General features: G+C 38.0%; 2 protein-coding genes and 1 long non-coding RNA gene across 3 annotated transcripts in view; all 3 read left to right on the forward strand.

Annotated features, from left to right (window-relative positions):
• Positions 1-12614, forward strand: part of LOC117438486 (E3 SUMO-protein ligase RanBP2-like) — a gene marked incomplete at its 5' end in the record, with an annotated part of 28415 nt that extends 15801 nt beyond the window's left edge. Inside the window, 11 exon segments of the mRNA XM_034073983.1 lie at positions 763-840; positions 4957-5124; positions 5872-5964; positions 6826-7010; positions 7560-7792; positions 7908-7930; positions 7933-8004; positions 8178-8320; positions 9796-10069; positions 10224-10558; positions 12059-12614. Coding sequence (XP_033929874.1) covers positions 763-840; positions 4957-5124; positions 5872-5964; positions 6826-7010; positions 7560-7792; positions 7908-7930; positions 7933-8004; positions 8178-8320; positions 9796-10069; positions 10224-10558; positions 12059-12364 — 1910 coding nt within the window.
• Positions 12615-13450: 836 nt separating this feature from the next.
• LOC117438488 (uncharacterized) lies at positions 13451-17593 on the forward strand. The gene is made up of 4 exons (XR_004550811.1): positions 13451-13498; positions 15159-15219; positions 16658-16796; positions 17485-17593. It is a non-coding gene; the product is annotated as an uncharacterized lncRNA (long non-coding RNA).
• Positions 17594-19634: 2041 nt separating this feature from the next.
• LOC117438487 (coiled-coil domain-containing protein 138-like) overlaps positions 19635-24770 on the forward strand; it is a gene marked incomplete at its 5' end in the record, with an annotated part of 30689 nt that continues 25553 nt past the window's right edge. The window contains 3 exons of the mRNA XM_034073984.1: positions 19635-19823; positions 20829-20987; positions 23332-23451. Of these exons, the coding sequence (XP_033929875.1) occupies positions 19635-19823; positions 20829-20987; positions 23332-23451 (468 nt within the window). The remainder of the gene's footprint in view (positions 19824-20828; positions 20988-23331; positions 23452-24770) is intronic.

Below are 24770 nucleotides of genomic sequence, written 5' to 3' on the forward strand. Positions count from 1 at the left end.
GGAGCTATAACTTTGAAGTGCTATACCTGAATGTTAGGCTTAAATGTTTAGAGAAGAATCTGTGGATTCACTTTTTGAGACTTTAATAGGTAATTGTATTGGTGGTGTATGTACCTGGGCCTTTGCTCTGAGTAGTAAAGTGTCAGAACAGCGAATGTATACTTCAGCTAAACTTTGAATTATCCCCATGATTGAACAAATGGGTATTCTAAAGCTACTTTTTATACATATGCTTAAAGTCTTAATTATTGGCCTCTGTAATTTCAGATGTGTAGCTTAAATAACACCAGATGTTAGCCTCTTTCCTTAGCCTGAAAAGAGATCATGTGATTACATCCTCAATTATGTAGTTTCTGACACTGCCTGAAAAAGATGCACTTGCAGAAGTTATGGCTGCAACATGATCACTATGAAGTGATGAAGTGGCTTTGTGACAAGAATAGGATTTGCTTTCTTCGAAGGCTTCACGTACTGCTTCCCATCAGTGTAAGGCTGTTTAATCAGATGATAAATTCTTAATCTGTGTACTAGTCTCAATTATCAAGAGATACTGTCTGTTTATTAACTAAAGAATAATAAAGTGATGTGGCAGAATATAGCTGCAGTCTATTTATATGGGTTGGATAAGCTGGTATAGTATTAGCAGATGACGGTTCCTGCTGTGTAATACAACTACAGAGTGCTTCCAGAACTTGGATAAGTCTGTTTTACCCATTTAAAATTCCTGGTAAACACTTATATCCAAACGATTTATTTTTTTAGGATTTAATTTTAGTCTTTTTAAATCTAATCCAATGGCCTTTTGGACAAGCACACCTTCTTTGCAACCTGATAGTGAAGGTATTTATGTACTGCACTGAATGTGTGATACTGAATGTGTGATCAAAACATTTGAGCACGCATGGACAGTAACCCAACTGTGGTAAAGCAGTTGGCTTGGTAATCCTTGTAATTAACGTGCATGCTGAAGAAGAGTACTTAAAACTGTGTTTGACTACTGTGTTTGTCCTATTGGAGAATGTCTCTAGCCCTTAGTATGAGCTAGCACAATGGATGGCCCTGTTTAAGCTTCTAGCTTCTGCTTGCCTTATTTTCTTGCACTTCTCTGGCACAGTTTTACTGAACATGCACACTGGATCTCTCAAATTCCCCTTTTCTAAAGAAATTAAATTCTCCTGTTATTTTTAGAGAACACATCTCTTAGTGCCTGAAGTTTTCCACTTCCGTGAGAGATGCTTGAAGATCTCAAGACAGGTTGTACAGTAGGATGCTTGAATATATTTAACCTCCCTGCTGGAAATGCTTAATTCAGTTTCCAGATCATCAGTGTTAATTACTGCACTTCTGAAAAAAACAAGCATATAGACAGGAGAAAGGCAGTAGCTGAAGAGTTGGAGATAGATAGATAGATAGATAGATAGATAGATAGATAGATAGATAGATAGATACTACTTGTATAATGTGAAGTGCACCTTAGCTGGCCAGAACTCTTTGGCTGAGTAAGCAGTTTGCTTATATTCAGAATCTGTAACCAAAACTTAGAGTTTGTAGTTTGAATGGTTACTAACTGTGCTTCTTGGAAGTATGCTTGCTGTAAGCATACTTAACTTAGACAGTTCAACAGCATTTTAATTTTAAAAAGCAAATTTGCATTGATGTCTGCACACGGGACAGTTTTTTGTGTCTTAACATTGTTCAAAATATCAAAATGACATTCCAAACACCATTTTCCCAAAACTGTATTTCTGGAGGTGCTGTTCTTATCTAAACACTGAACACCTGTATATATGATCTAAAGTCAACTGTTCTGTGTTTTTAAGCATCCCTGTTCATGGAGTTTACTAATAATTAGGTTTAAATTTTTCATCATTCAATGTCCATAATGTGAAGTGATTAAGCATTTTGTGCCAGTGCATATGTGCAAGAACTGCTGCTGCCTCAAATTGACCCTGTTTTTACACTTGGGGTGTGTGAGGGCATGTGTATGTGTGCTTACAAAAACCCAAATAGACTAAATATGCCCTGCTAGTACCGTAGACTGTTCTTCACTTTTACTTTTCTGCTCCCTAGGATAGGATTATATGCTTAGTAATTATATACAGTTGATAATTGTCTTCAGCGTAGCTTTTTGAGGGCTTTGTGTTGAACTTTGCTTTAATAACATATGACTGAGAAGCCTAATCAGTGTAAATATAATCTGAGGCTTTCTCATGGGGGATGTCCTTCAGGGAGCAGCTTCTAAGCTGTGCTAGAGCAGCATTCAAAATAAATATAACCTCACAGTAGTTCTGCACCTTCATGGAGAAATACTTAAGTTTTTCTCAGCTCAGGTCATGAGCTTTTTGCAAGCACTTTATGAGTGAATCAGTGTTGACAATTGCATGTCACTGTATCAGTTACGTGCATAGAGATTTAAACTGATGCTTTTATATCCATAAGAAAGGAAAAAGAAAATATTGTGACTAGCTGGATATTTAGGCCTACCTGGTATTAATGTTAGTTGAAACAAAAGCAAAAAAACAGTTCAGCAGTGAAAAGAACTGTTGTGCATGACGTTCTTTATTTTGTGCCTTCCATATACTAACAATGGATTGTGTGGATTTTTTCCCCCAGGTTGAAAGTACTATTATCACAAAGCCAAAAGTCTTTTAAGAATGTGGTGTATGTATGCATGGATCTTGGTTTTCATGGCTGCTTGTGAAAATATATTTAAGCTGTTTGCAGCATTTTTGGATAAGGAAAGTTAACTTTCTTGTGGGGAGGATGAGTAGAAATTGAGTTAACTGAACCGGTGAGCATCTTGCTCAGTCTTCCTATTCTGAGGGCAAATACATGTTGTAATCTTAATCTTTATTGTTGAAGCCTTTTGAGTGGATGATTGGAACACTAGAATCTTATTCCAGTGCTATTTCATAGATCGTCTTCATGGAAAAATTTACCTATAGATTAAGATGAAGTGACTTTATAATTTATTTGTCTTATTCAGCTACTTTGCACAAAGCCTACTGAAAGAGACTGCGTGATAGTTCTTTGGGAATGATGTCTGTTGAATATGATGAACTGTATCATCTGTTGCCAGGGTCTTCTAGCTAGCTTTATACTGCTCAGATTAAAGGAAGCTCACACTTGTACCATCTACCTGACTGACTTTGGAAGAATTTTTTTGTTGTTGAAGCTAGATTTCTTTTTTTGAGAACTCTTTGATCTTAAGGAAAACTTCGTTTGTTGTAACATTTAATGGCTTTAAAACTAACTACTGCACACTTAAAGCTCTCTGGTGAACTTGGTGCAAATTTACTCAGTCCAACTGAGACACTTGCACGGCTAATCTGAGAGAATAAACTATATGCTAATATGCAGGATACCTACATATCTTCATGACACAGTTTGAGCTACACTGGTACTTAATTATTAACTTGAAATCAAAGGGAGAGTGAAATGGGGCAAAAAGGTTATGGAGAGAACAGTCTGGGGGGGGGAATGTCTTAAATTTTAACTAGTACTTTGGATTTTGCTGTTATTCCACTATTCTCTAAACACTCTTCATCTACTGGAAAATTCTAGTGGTGAAAACTGCTTTTAAAAACCAGTTTTATTTTAGTGTCTGTCGTGTCAGAGGATCAAATGGCATGTCTATAAGCATTGCAGTTCTCTTCTGTCCTGGTATCCTCTTACAATGATGAATACTGAATTGCATGATCAGGAAGATTGGTGTTCCTCAGGAAGTAAGCAGTGGTCTGGTTCATAGCTGAAGATTTAGGTTCCCACTGACTACTTTGTGCCACAGAATTAACAAGTATTTTCTAATGAAATGAGCAGTAAGCTTTTGAGAGCACACTTCAAATTCTCCTGACTAGTTCAACTCAAACCTGGAGAATGTTAACACATAGTTTGACTTACTAAAGTAATCCAACTGTTCTTCAAAAAAGCCAGTGAGTGGATATTGATGTGCTTTTATAGGTTAATTCATATAAATAGTTAGCATTTATGTTTTACACCTTTCCCCAGTAACTCTACCTCTCAAAACAACACTAAAACCCTACCCAAACGAGCAAAACCTCAAACAAAGAATACATGAGGCAGTTTGCTCTAGCCTGTGCTTCCAGCTTTAACCTTTGACTATGCAGTTTCATTTTGGTTTTTGTTTGTTTTGTTTTGTTTGGGGGGGGGTGGAGGTATTTGATTTGTTTGGAGTTTGCTTTTTCGTTCAGGTTCTTTTTTATCTTCAGTACAAGTGGAATGGACAGCTTCATGTTGAAGGAGAGAGGAGAAAAAACTGTAATAAAACTGATAGTGCTATTTGGTTTTGCTAGAAAAGCTAGTTAAATTGAGTGAAAGCAGTATTTTCTGTGCAACAAAGTGGAACTAAAAATTACCTTTGTAACAATAGCAGTTTCAGCAACAGGTGTTAAGATAAATGGAGATTAGCTAATAAAAAGCTCAGCTTTCCCATAGTAAATCTGAAACAAATTCTGTTCAGTTTCTGTTTAGTATTTTCTAGAACTTTAAGCATTTTTAAACAGTGCAGTAGGACGTGTTGTTGTAGACAGCTTCACTTTTTTCAGGCCTGAAGTTTGCCTCACTACCTCTAGATAGCACCTCTGTCCATCTTCTCCATAGGCATATTGCTTGACATGAGGACTTAATCCTTTATAACGATATAAAGAAGCAGGCTTGTTTCTGTTCTGATATTTGGAATTCCAGATAATTATATCCAATAGAATAGGATATAATTGTGGATGCAGGTTAGAATTTCTTAAAAGGATGCTCGGTCCTAACATCCTGTAACTTTGATTTTTCTTTGCTGTGGATCAACAGAATTATATATATGCTCCAAATATATTTTTAACTGTTTAAGAATTAATTCAGTTCTGTAATAATGGCAATACAGGACTAATGTTATTCCCTATTCTAAAATTACTTGGTTTTAATGGTTTGTTCAATTTCTGCAAAAAGCTGAGAAGATAACAACATCAGAAGATGATCTTCCATCTGATGAGGTTACAATAGTTTACGAATTAACGCCTACCCCTGAACAGAGAGCTCTCGCTAGCTTTCTCAAGCTACCTTCAACATTCTTCTGTTACAAGAATAAGCCTGGATATGTGAGTGATGAAGATGATGGTAAGGAGTGCCAAAGGCCATCAGTGTGTTGTCTTTTTTGGGGAAAAGGGGTGTTTATAGTGTTTTATGGGCATTGACACTTATATTACCAATGCAGTTGTGTAGATAAGACTAAATAATTGCATTTGAGCAAGAGGCTTACTTCTGTAACTATTTTTAGAGACAAATACAAGGCAGTTTTTATCAAAAAGGAATATGCTCAGGTTCCCTAAATGCTAGACTAATAGCTTATCTTTTTTTCTAAAGCAAACACCTAACACTAAAACTGCACATATTGTATATCAAATCTTATTACATGCAACTAAATTACTCCTAATTTATTCAGCAGCAAGTATGTTAAATGGAATTTCTGCAGCATTGTATTCCACAGAAAATTGGAGAAGACAAGCCCACAAATACCTGAGCTTGATAGTTTTTAATCTAAAAGATCTCCAGTATTTCTTCCCAATTCTGTTTAGTGGTACCCTTAATAAAATCACTCAAGAAATGTATTTTTATAAACAAAATCTGTGCCGTTTATGTGTAACAATCTAGGCTGAGAAAAGTGTCAGTAACACACCGAAGCACATACATGCAATATGGGAAATGAAAGTTTACTGACCTGTGGAAATCTTAAAGCATAAGTAAAAATTGTGCATACTTGCTAGGCTTGTGAGTTTGGAAGGGCTTAGCAGACCTCTGTATTTGAGGATGCAGACTTCTCAGTACTCTGTACTGAGAACTTAACACTTCTTTCCTGTATTTAAGATGAAGACTATGAAACAGCTGTTAAGAAACTTAATGGAAGACTTTATCCCAGTGATTCAGGAAAGAAAAAGAAATTGCAAGATCCTGTAAAAGGTATGTCTTAAAACAAAAACTTTAAATCCAAAGGACACAGGGTACTGAAATTAATTTTGTTTCCTGCGATAGTTTTTAGAAGCAGTGATGCTGAATTCAAAATACATCTTTAAACTCAGTACATTGAAATGTTAGTTTCATGAATGAAATGAAACAGAATGAGAAATACACATTTCAGGTGGCCTCTAACAAGAACATCAGTGTGTCTTCCTACCTTAAGCCCCTTCTGAATATGAAAAATTCAGCTTGGTGTGATGCTGTACAAGATAAAAGTTGCCCGCATCTTCGAATACTTGCTACTTCTGCAGATAGTCAGTTTAAGTTAAGCTTATGAGTTAATACTGTTCAATTAAGAAAAAAAAGATACTTTGTCTTTATACTAAAAATGCAGGTGTGGAAGATTGAATTTGCAGCTTTGGGTGTGCCTCAGAATTCAGTGTTCCATAACTGAAAATCTGGGTAGGTACTTCCAGAAGTGAAGTTTGGTGGGGCTTTTTTTGAGGTTATGTGCTAGAAAGAGGTGGTATATGTTGAGTCATCTGAAATGTGAGCAGATACTATAGGAAGGTATCAGTACTGGCAGCTGCCAGATTAACTCTTCATCATTGCATGGAAATTTTATGGTATCCATAGCAAACCAGGTATGATGAGTTCTAGTCACCCTGAGTGGAGTTAAGTCAGTCTTCACTTCCACTGTTTTAAATAGCAGTGCTGTTTGAAAAAACTCTTGGAAGTCTGATTTCAAGTTGGTCTGGCTATCATGAGGTTATTTTATAGTGTAGGTGTGAAAAAAATTTGATATTTAGCAGTCTTCCTAGCTCTTTTCCACTGTTGTTTTTTTTTTTCATTCACTTTTCACAGGGAAAAGTAAATCCAACAATGAAGGAGAATGTGCTACTATTTGGGAAGAGAAACCAGCTCCTGAGGAGAAAGCTGAAGCAGGAACTCTTGAGGTTCTTTCCACATCTGTGTGTGGTGTCAGCAGTGACACTGAGGATGACAGTCCAGAAGACTTCCAGGCAGAAGTTACAACTCAAGAAACAAAAGTAAGAACTAAATCTTTATTATTTGTCATTAAACTTGTACAGTTACCTTATCTACATGCTTGCGTAGTTTTCACCTTGTGAGAACTAAAACATCCAGTATGGGAAAACTTTGACTCTTGGCTGTGCCTCAAATCTTTACCAACACTGAAACAGAACCTGAGATCTAAAGTTCCTTGGGAAGAGAAAGGAGGTACAGCTGTTCTCATAAATTAGAAACTGCGTTGGGTAGTAAAATCACTGCTAATGTGTGTATAGATAAGAACTAACTAATTTTAGGAAGTCATGGTTGGTTTTTTTGGGTGTGGGGGTGGTTTTTTGTTGATTTTTTTTTTTTTGAAAGCATAATACTTCAAAGATACTTCAGGTTTTTTGTCAAGTTAATGTCCTTGTGTGTTACATGTAATGGAGAAATTTCAGAAAGCTTATAACAACGATTTTTCTTGACTTTTTTTTTTTTCTAAAATGACTGTTAAGTCTCCTGAGAGGTGGTATGAATACTAGGTTCTTCTAGCTCATTTGCTGTTTACTTTCCTCTTTTATTAATCTCAGGAGAATGAGGTTACAAGCTCAAGTGACTTAGTCGGTGCCAGTGAGGGAGAGGTGCCTACTGCATCAGCCAGTGAAGTGACAGTAGTTGTCCAGTCAGCTACTAACAATGAAGAACCAGATTCCACCACAGAAACTGTACATGTATCGCAGACTGGATCAGGAGCTGAGGACAAACCTGTAGACTTGTCAACTAAAAAAGGTGATTCAGACTCTCCAGAGTCAACGCAAGGTATGTTCAGGGGTATGTTCTGTTTGTTTGGGTTTTTTTTTTTTTGATAGGCACCTAACTGTGCTTTTCTGTAGGTGAAGCAGAGAAAAAACTTCTGACTTTTTCTTCTTCTTTGGTAGAAACAGAATCATCTCATTTGGTTTCGCAATACTGCAGGCTTGTCATTTGCAGATCTGGCTTCCAAAAACTCCGGAAACTTTGCTTTTGGTTCAAAAGGTGAGTTAAACTAGTCTCTTGAGAAAGATACTCAGCTGGACTTCTGTTTCATAAAACACATCCTTTGTGCACCAAATTTCTACTGATAATCAGTTATCCACAATTTTTAACAAGTTCTTGTCATGAAGGAAAAAAAACACCACAAAGTTTAAAATGTAACTCTTAATTTGTAGATAAAAACTTCAAATGGGCAAATACAGGAGCAGCTGTGTTTGGAGAGACAGCCTGCAAAGCAGATGAAGATGAAGGTGGTAGTGATGATGAGGTGGTACATAGTGATGATATCCACTTTGAGCCGATTGTGTCCTTACCAGAGGTAAGGTGACTTCTGGCATATAAACCATTAACATAAAGCATGTCTGCTAACACAGCAAGTTTTTTTTAAATGCTTTGCTTAACTAATTAATTTCTTGCACTGCTTATGTAGAAATACCTGCTGGTTTAAATCCTAGTACAGCTTAGCACTGGGGAATTGCCTAGTGCATCAGTTAAAATCTTTTATTTCATTATAGCTTGACCATATTCATACACATAACTTGTAAAAGCTAAACTGGATTCATTGTAGCACATTTGAAAACCAAGAGGAGCAACTGAGGAACTGTTAGTGCCAGTACAACTCAGTAGTGACTTGTAGATGAAGTTCTGAGAAAGCCATGCCTTTAATTAAAAATAAAACTTTTTAAATAAAAGTTTTACTCTGAACTAGGCAAGAGAGTCTAGAATCACTGAGCAATAAAGATGTAGTACAATTGACCTTGCCTGAACTGACTTTGTTAGTTTAAAAAATAAATTGGTTTTTCAAGAAGTAGGAGGACCTTCTCTGCTTTGAAGGTAGCCTTATAAGCTACTGAGTGAGGCTTCACACAGTTCATATCTTGATTTGGTATTTAACTCTAGTGTTACAATAGCAATTTAAATTTTTCTGATGTTGTATCATCTGGTAAACTTAATTCTAGATTAGTGTAATGATTAAGCAAAACAGTGCAAATAAACAATATGCAGTGTTTGATTTGACCAACAAATGTGACATAGTTTGTAACACACCTTCAGCTTCCTTCAGAAACTTGGTATGGCTTTGCTCATCTCTGTGTCATATTATGACTTCTGTGATATTTTACTTTCTTTCCTTACTTGTTGCTTCTCTTTTTCAGTCTCATTTCTCCCTCCACAAATAGTTGTTTGTCTTGTATCTCTCCAGTTCATTCAAGTGTTCCTTAACTTAAGCTGATGTGGTGGCTAAAGATAGTTACATAAAATGAGCAGGTACAGCAATCAGGCCTCAATTTGTTATACTTTGTTGGTGTTTATTCTGTTCAAATGCAGATATCAAGTTATTCAACAGTGTTAGAAAAGTAATGCCTGGAATGGTAATATATCTTCAGTTCTCAGCTTGCACAAGCTTTTCCTCAGCAGAAGCTTGCCAGAACATCTGATGGTGGGTTTTTATTTTTCAGGAAGAAAAAGACCCCAAATTAAACACACACAATAAAAAACAACCAAAAAACGAAGAAGCAAAAACCCCCTTGCAAAGACAACCCAACAACCACCCACCAAAATCATATGCAGCATGGCAAAGTAGTTTTGCAGTGCTATAATTAATCTCAAATAGTAGAATTTGTTGAGCTCTTAAATTTGGAAAAGGCTAGGCATTTACTCATTTTGGTGTGTGATGAATATGGTCTTGGAGAAAGGAACACATTGAGTAATTTTGCATAGTAGTATGTCAGAATCATTGTAAGTGTATGTAATACTGTTCAATACTGTTGGTGACAGCAGCTCTCTGGTTCTTAGGTGGAAGTAAAATCTGGAGAAGAAGATGAAGAAATTCTCTTCAAAGAGAGGGCAAAACTTTACAGATGGGACAGGGATGCTACTCAGTGGAAGGAGCGTGGTGTTGGGGAGATAAAGATTCTCTTCCATACACAGAAGAAATACTATAGAGTCCTAATGAGAAGAGACCAGGTTCTTAAAGTCTGTGCAAACCATGTCATCACCAAAGAAATGAACTTGGTGCCCTCTGATACATCAAACAATGCTTTAATTTGGACAGCCACAGATTATGCTGGTGAGCTTTTTCAGGTGGTTTTTGGTTTTTCTAAGTGTTTGTGTAGCTTCTGTGGCTTTGTTTTTCCCTTTGTTTTACCTTACGAAACAAAACGTATTTGTTTCCAACTGTACTGAACAGAACTAAAGAAACCTGTTCTCTGATCTGTTTTTAGATGGTGAAGTAAAAGTGGAGCAACTTGCAGTCAGATTTAAAAGCCAAGAACTGGCTAATTCTTTCAAGAAGAGGTTTGAAGAATGCCAGCAAAGCTTGTCAGAACTACAGAAGGGACACTTATCTCTGGCAGCAGGACTGTCAAAGGACACTAACCCTGTTGTGTATTTTGAAGTTTCTGCTGATGATGAACCTTTAGGACACATAACTATGGAGCTATTTTCAAATATTGTCCCTCGAACTGCTGAAAACTTCAGGGCCCTGTGCACAGGAGAGAAAGGATTTGGATTCAAGAACTCCAGCTTTCACAGGATAGTCACTGACTTTGTGTGTCAGGTAAGCATAACAGGAGAACCCTTCATTGAGAGAATGAGGTGCATCTTCATTAACAATGGCACTTAAAAATCACACAGGATAGCACATTCTTGTTGGCAGCATGAATCCAGTGTGCAAGATACTCTTATCTGTCCTTTCCCTACAAGGAGATGAGAAAGTGCAAGCAGGACATGCTGCCATAAGATGAATGCTTTTTACCTGTGTCTGCCAACTGCCCTAATGCTTTAGTATTAGCTAGTGCAGCCTAAGTGCTACTTACTGTGGAAGAAAAAAAGAGATTTTCTCTTACAATGGACAAGTGGCCTGTTTCTAAAGAAGAATATGAAGGAAAGTAGGGGTTCCCCAAGCTACCATTTAGCCCCCATCTCTGTACAGAGAGGACCTTCTGTATGCTCACCTGCTAAGAACACTTACTTTCCAGGCTTCTGTTACATTTTGAAGTACACTTTGTGTTTTGGATAATGTGTACTTTAAAAACAGATATTCCAAGTATTTTAGATGCTCAAGCATCCATCTAAAGGAAGTCTTTTAGATTTTATTGTCATGCAATGAAAATCCTTAAAATACTCAAATTTTGCATCAGGAGTATCAGCCTGCAGTGCATCAGAAGCCTCATGTAAATAGTGTTGCTTTTAAACCTCTGTGTGCATTCAGTAGCACTAGTAAGTTCTTCATAAATGCTGAAGGCATAGGAGATTCATTATAGGTTATAGGAATGCAGTGTTGCTCATTTAGGGTTTAAGCTTGTTTCAGCGTATTCCACAACCTGTAAGTTGCAGGCTTTATTTTAAAATCATTAACTGTACTATGGACACCCTGACAAAGTGTGAGCTTTTATCACGTGAAATCACTATATTCCAAGTTTGCTCTGCTTTGCCTAAACTATTTCCAGATACTGTGAGAAGCTTTTCAATGTGAATTCAAGTATATAATAACTCACACTGTTACCTTTTATGTGTATAGCCAAATAATCAGGAGCCAGAAGCTTGCTGCCTTGCAGAAAGACAAAAGACATTACTTGCTAGCTATAGCTGCGCTCAGGAGCAAGCAGTCATGTTGCAAAAGCTGCTGCCCGCACAGAAGCAAGAGATTGCTGGTCACTGGTACCTTAACCTTCTTCAGGTGATCAATGCCAGGGACTAAGCAAGGAAAGGCCTTCTTCAGTAAGATAAGGAAGGTCCTAGCTATTTGGGTGAAGTGATGCAAGAAGCAGGCAGTGGGAAAGACAGGCCTAGAGGAGTGGTCACCCTGTGGAGCAGGAAGGTAAAATTCTCTGTTCAGAATAAACACGGAATACACTTTCCAGTGCTTCTTCCATCACTATGAACAAGCTGCTGAACCTGTGAAGCCCTATATCCAAGTAAATGTGTACTTGGGAAAACTGAGTTCTTACGAAGTAAAGCCTTTAGGGTTGAAAGGGAATGTGACTGTATTGTTGGTTTATGTTTCAGGACTTTCAAGTTAATGCTGTGCCCCCCCCCCCCTTTTTTTTTTCTTAAGGGAGGTGATATAACTAACCATGATGGAACAGGTGGACAATCAATTTATGGATCAGCATTTGAAGATGAGAATTTCGAAGTGAAACATACCGGTCCTGGATTGTTGTCAATGGCAAATAAGGGCAGGGATACGAATACTTCCCAGTTCTTCATAACACTTAAAAAAGCAGAACACTTGGACTTCAAGCATGTGGTATTTGGGTTTGTCAAAGATGGAATGGATGTTGTGAAAAAGATTGAATCCTTTGGTTCTCCTAAAGGGCTCGTAAATGCAAGAATTGTCATTACAGACTGTGGGCAAATATAGAATTACTGCTTTGAGTATACAGATGTTCTAGCAGTATAAATCAGTATTTAGATGTTAATTGACTAATTATTTCAACTTCTTAAAATGGACACTTCTGATGTATAAATGTAAAATTACAGCTTACAGTTGGGTTTTTTATGTGTTCTAATTGATTTTTTTTGCATGTTAAAGTTCAGACACTGGCATATTTCAGGTGTATTTGTGTTAATCCTGACATATTTGTATTAAACGTCAAATTTTAAAAATTAAATCTTAGTCTTGTTAAAAATAAATGTCTTGTCTTCACTTTGGTTTGTTTAAAAAGGAAGAACTTGTGTAGTCTGTCTTCCTGCTCTGATAAATCTGTATTTTGAAAATGACTGTAGGTGCTAATTGCTAGTCAGTAAACTTGATGGCCTTTGAAATGTAATGCTTACTCTGATGTACAGAAAGCAAGTGGAGGCAGCTGGCAGGTAAGTGCTGGTTTGTGCTATCTGAAGTCTCTCAGTAGTGCTTCAGTAGTTGAAAGCTAGAGAATAGTTCTTGACTGCTTTGATCAATATTTAGCTAGAGAAGCGTGCCTATTCATTTTTTTTTTTACATAAAATAGGTCTAAATGCCTTAGTAGAGTGAGCAAAAGCTGCTTGACATTCGGATTTTACCTGAAATGCTGTAGTACATCAACACTGCTACTTCTACAGTATGTCTCTCCTTGCTCTTTCAATGTTTATTAGCTCCCTTTCCTGGGGCAGAGTTCTAGTAACTGCGCCAGATCCTTTTTTCTTTTTGAGGGTAGTGGCAGTAATTCTTCCCCGCAGTTCCTTCAGAAGCACTGACCTGGCAGACCAAGCCGTTACAGGAGCCAGCCCTCTAATGCTGGGAACTGTCACACCGCAGCTGTGCAGAGCCTGGGCCAAGGAGCCGACTGCGCCAGGGGCGGGGCTGTGGATCTCTTCTGCCCGGCTCCCGGCCCTGCCCAGCCGCTCTGAGGGCTGTCCGCTCCCCGCGCCTCTCTGGAGCCCGGCCCCAACAAGCGGTCTGCGCATGCGTGCAGCCTCCCGCGCCTGCGCCCGCCGGCTTCGGGCTCTGGCGGTGAGTTCGAGCCCGGTGGTGCTACATGGCCGGCGCCGGGCCCTCCGTTGGAAGTCTGCGGGGGTGAGACGGGAAGGCTGAGGATGCAGCCAAGGGAGGGAAGTGGGAGGAGGAGGGGGAAAATTGGACATTCTCCTCTAGTCCCAGAGGTGCTTGGGGATGGTGGTGTCTGCGTCCCGTCCCTTGGGGTTCGTTGTAAACACTGATACCACATACGCGTATGGCGTCAGAGCTGAAAATGGGATATGAACAGGCTTTAGGAGCTTAGGTATAAAATACGTACTTTCTACTCCTACTCTTGTTCCCTCTGCTGATTGCAGTACACAGAATGGGTTGGGTTGGAAGGGATCTTAAAAAGATCAAGTACAGTACAAGTGCTGAAGAGATATCCCTGTCTGAACTTGGAATTTCCCTGGAAGTTGCAATTCCAAATTTTATGCATTCTCAAAACACAGTCTGAGCAACTTTGGTCTTAATTTATGCCTAGAACATTCTGATGTCTGCTAGTTGGGCAAGATTGTATGTGAATCCTCTTAGTATACTAGTAGGATAACTTGTTTATTTTATATCTTCTTGCCCATCTAGATGAAGCCCTCAGTGACATGGTTTAGTGGTGGACTTGGCAGTCTTGGGGTCAAGGTTGGACTTGATGATCTTAAAGATTTTTTCTAACCTGGCTGATTATACAATTCTTTTGCCACAGCAATCACCACCCTTATTTATAATGTGTTAAGTGTGCTTGTGATTTTGTTTGTTTGTTTGTAAAGCCTAGTGGTGAGTTCTGTTTTCAGGGAGCAGGAAATTGTGCCATGTCTAGTCAGAATCAAACCTATAGTTCACAATAAACCGCTGCAATAACCATAGAGTAAGTAGGTCCCTTGCCAAGGTAAAAGCAGTGTTATTTTACACCAGGTAATGCAAGGTTCTTTGCACCAGTATGAATGAGGAACTGAATTGCGATTCCTCTGTTTCCATTACTTCCATTATTTATGGATGTGCACAGTGGATTAAGAAACTGCTCCAGCAGCAAAGAGCCCTCTCACATGCTGGTGTTTCACAAGTGTTTGAACTCATGCTGCAAGGGAAGTAATATGTTGTGCTTGCAAGGAACCAAATGCTAGATTTGTTTGTGCATTTTATTTTATTAAAAAGCAGTGTTTGAGTACAAGAAAATACATAGTTGATCTCTTTATTTAGAGGATACGTCCTGATTTCTGGAGAGATGCAGTGAAACAACTAAGATTGCTAAAGCTGCTTTGAGTCTAAATTTTTTATAATGCACATTTAATTGATTTTAATTGTAGCCTAATACTCCTGTCACTCGTAGTGTGTAGTTACAGGTTAGTAGGAAAAAGTAGAGCGGGAAACTTTAACATAAAACTCCTAGATATAAAAGTAGATGGCACTGTTACCTCATCCTACTTTTATGCCCTTATTTTATGTTACTGTCTTCATAAAGTCTTATAGTCTCTCAAATTTTTTTACATATAACACCATGAATATTTAATCATTAGACTGGAGGATGTTTGCCTCTTTATGTTAATATGAATGCCATTTACATTTGTATATTGAAAAAAAACAAAAAATACTTCCCTTTTCAAAGACAGTAGTTTATAGTAAGCGTTCTATCACAAGGCACTGTAACTGTGAAACAAGTAAGTTGTAACATGTGCTTTACCTGATAATTCAGACTGTATTGCAGTGTGTTTGTGCTTTCTTGTAGGGTTGCCTTTCAGGAGCATTACATACTGAAGGGAAGAGTGGAGGATCCCTAGGATTGAAAGGTAATACCAAACAATGGTGCTTTGATATATTTTTCAGAGAAAATATATACTAAAACTGTGTCATTCCAAAATTTATTTTAAGTAGTTTTGTATGTTCTCATTTTAAATGGGTAGACATTCTTGATCAGGGGTTTGCTCTATTTGAGAGCTAACCTGGCAGCGTTAAAGTTCACATAGAGAGCACAAAGGGTGATGTAGAACAATGTTTCCCAACCTGTTTGTGTTGAAGTCCTGCTTGAAGTGGTTGGTCCACCACATACGCATACACTTGGTTTTAATTTAAATCATAGAATCATAGAATACTTAGGGTTGGAAAGGACCTCAAGATCATCTAGTTCCAACCCCCCTGCCATGGGCAGGGACACCTCACACTAAACCATATCACCCAAGGCTTCATCCAACCTGTCCTTGAACACTGCCAGGGATGGAGCATTCACAACCTCCCTGGGCAACCCATTCCAGTACCTCACCACCCTAACTATAAAGAATTTCTTCCTTATATCAAATCTAAACCTCTGCTGTTTAAGTTTTAACCCGTTACCCCTTGTCCTATCGCTATAGTCTCTAATGAACAGTCCCTCACCAGCATCCCTGTAGACCCCCTTCAAATACTGGAAGGCTGCTATGAGGTCTCCATGCAGCCTTCTCTTCTCCAGGCTGAACAGCCCCAACTTTCTCAGCCTGTCTTCATATGGGAGGTGCTCCAGTCCCCTGATCATCCTTGTGGCCCTCCTCTGGACTTGTTCTAACAGTTCCATGTCCTTTTTATGTTGAGGGCACCAGAACTGCACACAGTACTCCAAGTGGGTTCACACAAGAGCAGAGTAGAGGGGCAGGATCACCTCCTTCATCCTTTATTTGGATGCTCCTTTTGATGCAGCCCAGGATACGGTTGGCTTTCTGGGCTGCAAGTGCACACTGAAGCCTGCTCATGTTCATTTTCTCATCGGCCAACACCCCCAAGTCCTTCTCCGCAGCGCTGCCCTGAATTTCCTTTTTGCCCAACCTGTAGCTATGCCTGGGATTGCTCCGACTCAGGTGTAGGACCTTACACTTGGCATGGTTAAACTTCATGAGGTTGGCATCAGCCCACCTCACAAATATACACATACATTTATTATTTAGAGTGTCTTTGGGCTTCTTGAGAAACACATGTTGCTGGTGCATGCAGACAACAGGGTAAAACAATATATTTATCAGACTTTGGTTGTAGAAAAATTAATATATGAATGCAAGCTGTAAAACTTAAGAAAGACTTACCTGGTTTGAAAACTAAATACCACCTCCCATTTTTTAAGCTGTTAAAAGGTGTATCAGTGGGTTTTTGGTTCTTAAACCTACCTGGTTAGATGGAAAGGGTTTCTAATAAGCCTTGTCTATTTCTTAACATCAGCTTCTCAAATGCAAAATAGAATTGTTACTATCTTCTGTATTCCAGGTGACATGGACAGCTCACTGGAAAATACAGCTATTTCTTTATCCAAATGTTCTTTAGAATCAGAATTTACTGAAAGTGGAAAAGACAACAGCATCAGATCTTCTAGTGATTTCCTCCAAAGTTTCAAAGTCTGGGATTGGTAAAAGGCATTTTCTCTTCAGCTCTCCTTTATCTTTTGTTATCTTTCATAATCTGGATAAACCATAAGTAAACAATGCATTCAGACTGCACAGATGCAGAAGTTGTTTTAAGATTCTTTTCATGTTAAGTAAAGAACTGTCTGGCTGAGGTATGAAAGAATGTGAATGCCAATTTTGATGAGGAGTATTGTCTCACTTCCTAATCTAATCTGTGTATGTTGGAATTGCTAATGAGATACAGGGATGATATAACCTGAACTAGAAGGAAAGGTTATAAAGCTGATAAACAGCTTTAAGTTTATTTAGAGATAATTTGATTCCAAAAGCCATCTCTTCAGGGCTAGTTTACACCAAATATGAAGAATAATTTAAAAAAGCATTTTGTATTTTTAGCTTTCCTGGAAATTGGTGATGAAAGGAGAGGTTTTTAACTGCTGCAGATGTGCTTACAGCTTGAAAATTCTAGCTATTCTTACTAATGTCAGCAACATTACTAATTGTTGTAGTTAAAATCTTGTGAGTAATAATGCCTTTTATCCAAACAATTTTACTCTATTATCAGTCAAATATAAAATTTTTAAATTGAGCCATGTTGACATTTTTATGCAGACTTCTTAATGCTCTATATGTAGTATGTAAGAAAGGTATTGAGTAATTTCCAGTTATTGCTTTTTTGTACTTGTTTAGGTTTGATGATGAACAAGATTCATGTTGTGATTCAAGTGGTCTAGAAAAAGAAGAAAAGACCATTAATTGGTCTGAAACTAATGCAGTTCAAAATACAGCTACATATGTGGAAACAGGTAAATACTGAATTTTAAATACTTTTACAGCTCTGTGTGAAGTATAACATGTATTTTAAAAACTTTCTAGTAAATGTATTTGTTTGGTTCAGAAATACCATGATCAGCAGAAACGTATTTTAATTTGGGGATTTAACCTTCCATGTCAGTATGAATAATACCTGTAGTGTTAATTTAGGAGGTCCAGGCATTCTTGATGAAATATTAACATTTAAGAAAGAAAAGTCAACTTTCTATGAAACTGGTTGCCACTGACTTTCTGAAGTAAATGAAGAAACAGGATGGTTTGGAGGGGGTTTTATTTGTTTTGTTTTATTTTGTTTTAAATAGCTAGCTGCATTACCAAATAGTACAACTCTTTTAAACCAGATGTCTTTTTTCAATTTAAGGTTGGAAAACTACCATTACGTAGAGAAAGAATGTTAACTCAGGAAATTTTATCTAGAAGGTTGTAGCAGGGACCAACTGGCATTCATTCACAACAAATGTGTGAAAATGCTGCTGCAGTTGGAGAGCTTTGTGAATCAGTGTAGATCTGTCTCTTGTAGAGAGTTTTAGGTTTAGAAGAACAATGTATTCTTTTAAAAGGGTATATGGAAGTGTAGAGACAGACAACCAACCAACCCCAAAGTGGCTCAAAAGTCGGGCAAAACAGATCAGTGTAACTGTAGCAGACTCTCATTAAAAGTGGTATTAAATGGGTGAGGACTGTATAAAAAACAGCTTTCTGGAAACCCATTCTTTCTGAAAACACACACACACACCTGAACCAAACAAAATAACAATAACAAAAAGAATTTAATTGCACGAGGAGTTACTTTTTCCTCATTGGCCTGAGTTTTGCTCTGTCTGTACCTGTTGTAGTTTAAACCCCACAGGCAGCTCAGCTCCACACAGCTGCTTGCTCACTTTACCTTCCCCCCAAGTAGGGAGGGCGAGAAACAGAAAGGTAAAAGTGAGAAAACTTGCAGGTCGGGTGAAGGACACTTTAATATGTAAACAAAAGCCCCACATGCGAGCAAAGCAAAACAAGAAATTTATTTACCACTTTCCATCAGCAGGCAGGTGTGCAGCCCTCTCCAGGACAGCAAGGCTCCATCATACATAATGGTTACTTGGGAAGACAAGTGCTATCACTCTGAACATTTCCCCCTTCTTCTTCCCCCAGACGTATATGCTGAGCTTGACACCATATGGTACCATATCCTGGTCAGTTGGGGTCAGCTGTCCTGGTTGTGTCCCCTCCAAACTCCTTGTGCACCTCCAGCCTGCTCATTGGTGGGGTGGGGTGAGAAGCAGTAACTAAAACATCCCTGTGTTACCAGCACTGTTTTGGTCTCAAATCCAAAACAGCTCTATATGAGCTACCAGCACAGTACCCAAATTTGTATTTCTGATACTGTCACCTATGTAATATTGGCCTGATGTGGTACCTAGATGCAGCTGGCCTTGCAAGATGTCTCTCCCCAAAATATCGTAGCACTTCCCTTCAGTTATCTGTGAATTTGGGGTGTTTGACTATTTATGAAATCCAGCCATTCCTCACTGTGCTGTCTGCAGCTTTAATCAGCTTCTTATACTGTAATCTGTCATGTCTAGCTGTTTCTCCTATTGTGACCAGCAGTTTCTTAAGTCTTGTTCTCTTAACTTTGATGTCAGGCCAAGGTCTAGTCAGCAGTAAATCACTTGCCTGAAGACCTTACAAAAAGTTCCTTACAAGAGGTTTTGGCTACATTGTGATTCAGTCTATGCATAGATTTCATACAGTATCTATGAGATTTCAGTACTGAAGTGGAGGCTGTAGTTTTACTTATAAAACACCATTGATCACTGATCATGTCACCCAAGTCATGGAACCCAGCTTTGAGCAATTCTGCATAATTCTTTAGGAGATTGCTTTCTCATTTTGCTACATCTTGCTCTATGTTTGTTACTTTAGATGGCTAAAACAGGTTTTCGGTCTTTTGGAACAAGAATAATGTCATTATTTATCCAAGATTAATTTTTCTAATGTAAAATGGGTTTTTCCTTTCCATAGGCAGCACCTTATCTTCTCCTTTGGCTGCAAATACACAAGAAAATAGTGACCAAAATATTACCAATGGTTTGCTAAGGAAAATTCTAAGTGGAACTAATGCTCAAGCATGCAGTAGTCAAGGTTTAATACCGCCTCACATCAGTCAAATTTATGATGAATTATTTGTCATACATCAGAAGCTTCAGGTAGGAACTGGAATCACTTTAAACATTTTGTTGAGTAATGTTACAAAGACTCTTGCTTTTGACAGAGAATTCAGAAATTACTTACATAGTAAATAACTATTACTTTTATACTAAGACTATTAGTTATTACTATTATTTATACTAATCACGGTGACTTATATACTAAAATTCTATCATCATCCACCTCTTCCTCTAAATAAATTTGCTGATTTGGTAGTGGTACTTTGTCTTGCATGGTGGGTAGATAACAGTCTAAAGGGAGTTTGAATGCAGTGCTTCTACATCCAAGAGTGTCTTGTGATGCACTGTGCGCATAGAAGGAAACACCTGCAAGTACTGCTTCTCCTGAGAGCATCCAAACTTTTCTCATGACCCTGGGCATTCATGGCTTCCTCTTAAAACCCTCCATTCTGCCTTACCTTTACTTTTGCACTGCTGAGGAATCCCAGCAGTTCATCCCCTAGGAGGCCTAGCAGAAGAACCTGCTATATGGCTTTATTCTGTAATAGCTCCCATGCTTCTGCTGGTTTCCCTGTCAGGACTACCTTTTGCATGATGAGATAAAAATAATTTTGTATCTCTTTTTCCTCACTGCTTTTTCAGGGATGCTTCCCACTAATCAAACAACATAGTAATCTCATGTTCAGTGTTGACAGTCACATCAGACTCTGTTTCATCTCCAAGTTAATATTATTATCCAAAACTTGAAAGCAAAAGCCTAGGTTTAATTTTATAAGTTTATAGTTAAAAATCATGTAGAGTTGAATTTTGTATTCTGGGAGGCTGAACCATCCTGATGCACATCAAAGTCATTTGAGTTAATGTCTGGGGAAACTGAACATAGATAGCCATCAGGATACTTTTAATGAGTAAGCTATTGTGTAACACTGTATAATTTCACAAGAAGCTAAGCATATCTCTGGGAGAGAAAATTTAAATTCAGTATAAATTGTGACAATTTCGTGGTTTTTAAAGCCATTTCAACTTTTTTTTTTCTTGATACAGAGAGAAAGTTTAGCACAGCAGGAATATGCTCTCCAACTCCGGAAAAGAGAGCATTTTCTGACAGAACGAGAAACAGTGCTTTTTAGACATGAAGCAGCTTTGGCTAAAATACGAAGTGTTGAGGAAGAAGTTCACACAAAATTTGGAATTATAAAAGAGGTACAGTAATATATTAAATGATATTTATTGCTCTACATGCCATTTAACTTATCTTAAGCCATCACGTTTTCTGGATATATAGTGCTATTTTTTTTTAAATCCTTGAAATTCATAAATGAAAGATTTATATAAAAAGTACCACATAAAATATTTAGGGGTTTGTATTGCTTCTGTTTCAGAATGGTGTATTTAATTGTCTTATGCATAGATACATCTCACTGTTACAATTTAGAAAAGACGTAACTTGTTTCTAAAATAGAAATATATGACCAGTACTGGAGAAAAAAATTGTGGCCTATCTGTACTTGTATGTAACTTATATTAGTATCTTTGCATTAGCCATAGTTGAAGTAGATATCCTTGGGAAGGCTTGAAGACACAATGAGATCTTATGACATAACTATCGCAGAGAATATAACTCAGAGAATAAAACACTCAAAGAGTTCAAAGGAAGAAAAGATCAGCCTAACTTTGGGAGTGTGGGAGGAAATGAAATGGTGTGATTTTGCTATAAGAAGAGGTGGTAACAGCAACACTGTTCTTGTGAGTATTCCCTATTGAATTTAGGTCTTGTAAAGTTTTGGTTACTATCCAGAAGGTCACCAAGGGAAGTCCTGAGATGTATGTAGTTTGTGTCAAAACCATAAGCTGAGAAATTATATTTCTTTAAATGGTGCAGATAAACCTTTCCCAGTTTGAGGGAGGATAAGACTACATTTTAAAAAGGGGAAAAGGCGTCAGAGAAGTGAGACTTCAACTTTTGAACAGGGAAGGAATAGGTTTAAGTGTTAATTTAGATGTTGCAAATCTTCCGAACATATAAGAATGCTACACCGGTTAGAGAACTGGCTGGTGAAAACACAGGAAAAATTGGTGGTTATCTGGGAAAATCTGCAGAGGAAGAGTAAAAAAATGGGGTGCCTGTTGTGTCAAAAGGGAGAGTTCTACAGCCATCAACAAAATGTCAGTTCTCTAAGTAAGTAAATAAATAAATAGATTCTGGAAAAAAAGCTATGAACAAACCATGGAAAGTGTGATGCAGAAAACAATGTAATAATTAACTACTAGCATATGTTAATCATAAATTGTCAAATCACTCATTTCCACTACACCAAGGTAATGGCCCTTGCTAATAGAGGAGGAGGAGTTATATGTCTGGACCAAATTAGAAATGTTTTACATAGTATTGCATGGCATTTTTGTAATCATGTTAATAAAACATAAATGTAGTGCAGTTAGTGTAAAGATGTAGTGAGACGGTAGTTCACAATAAAGTTGAAAGAATGTACCTAGTGGATTTAGAATAACTTTTCAGTCCAGTATTATTCAGTATTTTCAGTGAGAAGTTTGATAGTGAAAAAGAGCACATTCATTACATTTGAAGTAAATCGTAAGTGATGGTGAATTTATAGCATGCTGAAAAAGAGCATTGGGATTAAAATTGATCATGGCAAATTGAAGATATTGTAGGTCTGAAAAAACTGTACTATTCAGGAGGTGTGAGTGTGCAGTATTGCATTTGAATAGAAATATCAGCTACAGAAATAGAGGGTAATGGGTGGATGCATTGGTTAAATATACAGGATGAATTGAGTGTTAATGTGCCAATTTTCAGCTACATAAAAGGCTGCAACAAAGAGGAAAACTTTTTTTCATGTCTGTGATAGCAGCAGTAAGGGAAAATTAGGTTAAGTATTAGGAAAAAACATATCTGGCAAAAATAGGTAAGCATACAGAGAGGTAGATTGGCAAGACTGTAGTGTAGTATTGGGGGACTTAAGAGCAGCCTAGGCACACCTGGGAATAGCTGGTTATGATATAGAAGACACTATCTGGTGTGTATAGATATATATATATAGAATCATAGAATGGTTAGGATTGGAAAGGACCTCAAGATCATCTAGTTCCAACCCCCCTGCCATGGGCAGGGACACCTCACACTAAACCATATCACCCAAGGCTTCATCCAACCTGGATATAATATATATTATATATAATATAAATATGATAAAGATATTATATAAAATAGATATATATAAAATAGTTGCTTGTAGAGCAGTAACTAAAAACATTGGTGTTATCAGCACTGTTCCAAGGCCGAAAGTCAAAACCACAGCACTGCACCAGCTGCTAAGGAAGAGAAAAAATAACTGCTGCTGCTGAACCCAAGACAATGTTCCATCTCTGTCAGTGTTCAAGGCCAGGTTGGACAGAGCCTTGGGTGACATGGTTTAGTGTGAGGTGTCCCTGCCCATGGCAGGGGGTTGGAACCTGATGATCTTAAAGTCCTTTCCAACCCTAACTATTCTATGATTCTATGTTTTTAAATTTTGTATTTCTATAGCAACATGAGGCAGAAGTGAAACAGCTGACAGAAGTCTTGAGAGAAATAACTAAAGAAAATAGGAGGCTGAAGTCATCATTTGAAACCTTGAAGGAAGTAAACGACTCTTTAAGAAAACAGGTAAAATTAATTATTTTCTATTATCTGTAATTTTACAAGCTACACTCAACAATTTTAAATATTTGAATTGCTTAAGTTTGGGAAATTGCTTTTTTTTTTTTTTTGTAAGACAAAAGTGTGTGAATGGCTGGAAGTATTTTCTGCACCTGTTTCTAGTACTTGAAATTTAGCCTGACTTTTTACAATATAAATAAGGTTGGACTTATTCCTCTGACCCACTAGCAACAGCAGAGACTTATTCTTTCCCTTAGAGAACGTCAAGACCTATCACCTAGAATGCTGATGGTTCTGGTGCAACCTATCTTTCTCTTCGCCTTGCTACAAAATTTTCATGCTTCCATGCCCATGGCGGGGGGTTGGAACTGGATAAGCTTTAAAGTCCCTTCCGACCCAAACCAGTCTGTGATTCTGATAAGTTAGGCATGAAAATAACAAAAGCTAGAAGAAGAGGCACAGTTTAAAAGACTGTCTGTAGAGGGCTTACGAAGAAGAGAAACCTTGGTGTAAGATAATGAACAATACAGAACTGGCTAGGCAGATGTTCCTATTTCTTCTTTATTGCCAGTAAAGGAAAAGGGATAGCTTTTGAAACTGAAAATTCTCATTTCATTCCAATTTGGAAAGCGCAAATGAAGCATAGTTGTTCGAAGATCGCAGGAAGAAATACCTCTGGCTTTGTGGCCACTTAATCACAGCCAGTACCTCTAGAGGGAGAGGGAGAAGAGGGGTGGCCATAAGGGAAGATTATTAGAGGAGAGGAGGGGCGACTGGGAAAGAGGAGCATGTATGGCCATGAGGGGAGAGCAGGGGTGGCCATAAGGGGAAATCATGAAGGGAGGGAAGGCCATGAGGGTTGAGGGGACATCATGAAGAGAGAAGAGGAGCGGCCATTAGGGAAGATCATGATGAAAGAGCAGAGGTAGCCATGTGGGGAAAAGAGGGGTTGTCATAAGGAGTGAAGAGGTAGATTGGCAAGACTGTAGTGTAGTATCGGGGGACTTAAGAGCAGCCTAGGCACACCTGGGAATAGCTGGTTATGATATAGAAGACACTATCTGGTGTGTATAGAGATATATATATAGAATCATAGAATAGTTAGGGTTGGAAAAGACCTTAAGATCAACTAGTTCCAAACCCCCTGCCATGGGCAGGGACATTCCACACTAAACCATATCACCCAAGGCTTCATCCAACATGGTCTTGAACACTGCCAGGGATGGAGCATTCACAACCTCCCTGGGCAACCCGTTCCAGTGCCTCATCACCCTCACAGTAAAGAATTTCTTCCTTATATCCAGTCTAAACCTCTGCTGTTTAAG

This window comes from Melopsittacus undulatus, unplaced genomic scaffold (genome assembly GCF_012275295.1).
Source record: "Melopsittacus undulatus isolate bMelUnd1 unplaced genomic scaffold, bMelUnd1.mat.Z mat_scaffold_385_arrow_ctg1, whole genome shotgun sequence".
Classification (NCBI taxonomy): domain Eukaryota; kingdom Metazoa; phylum Chordata; class Aves; order Psittaciformes; family Psittaculidae; genus Melopsittacus; species Melopsittacus undulatus.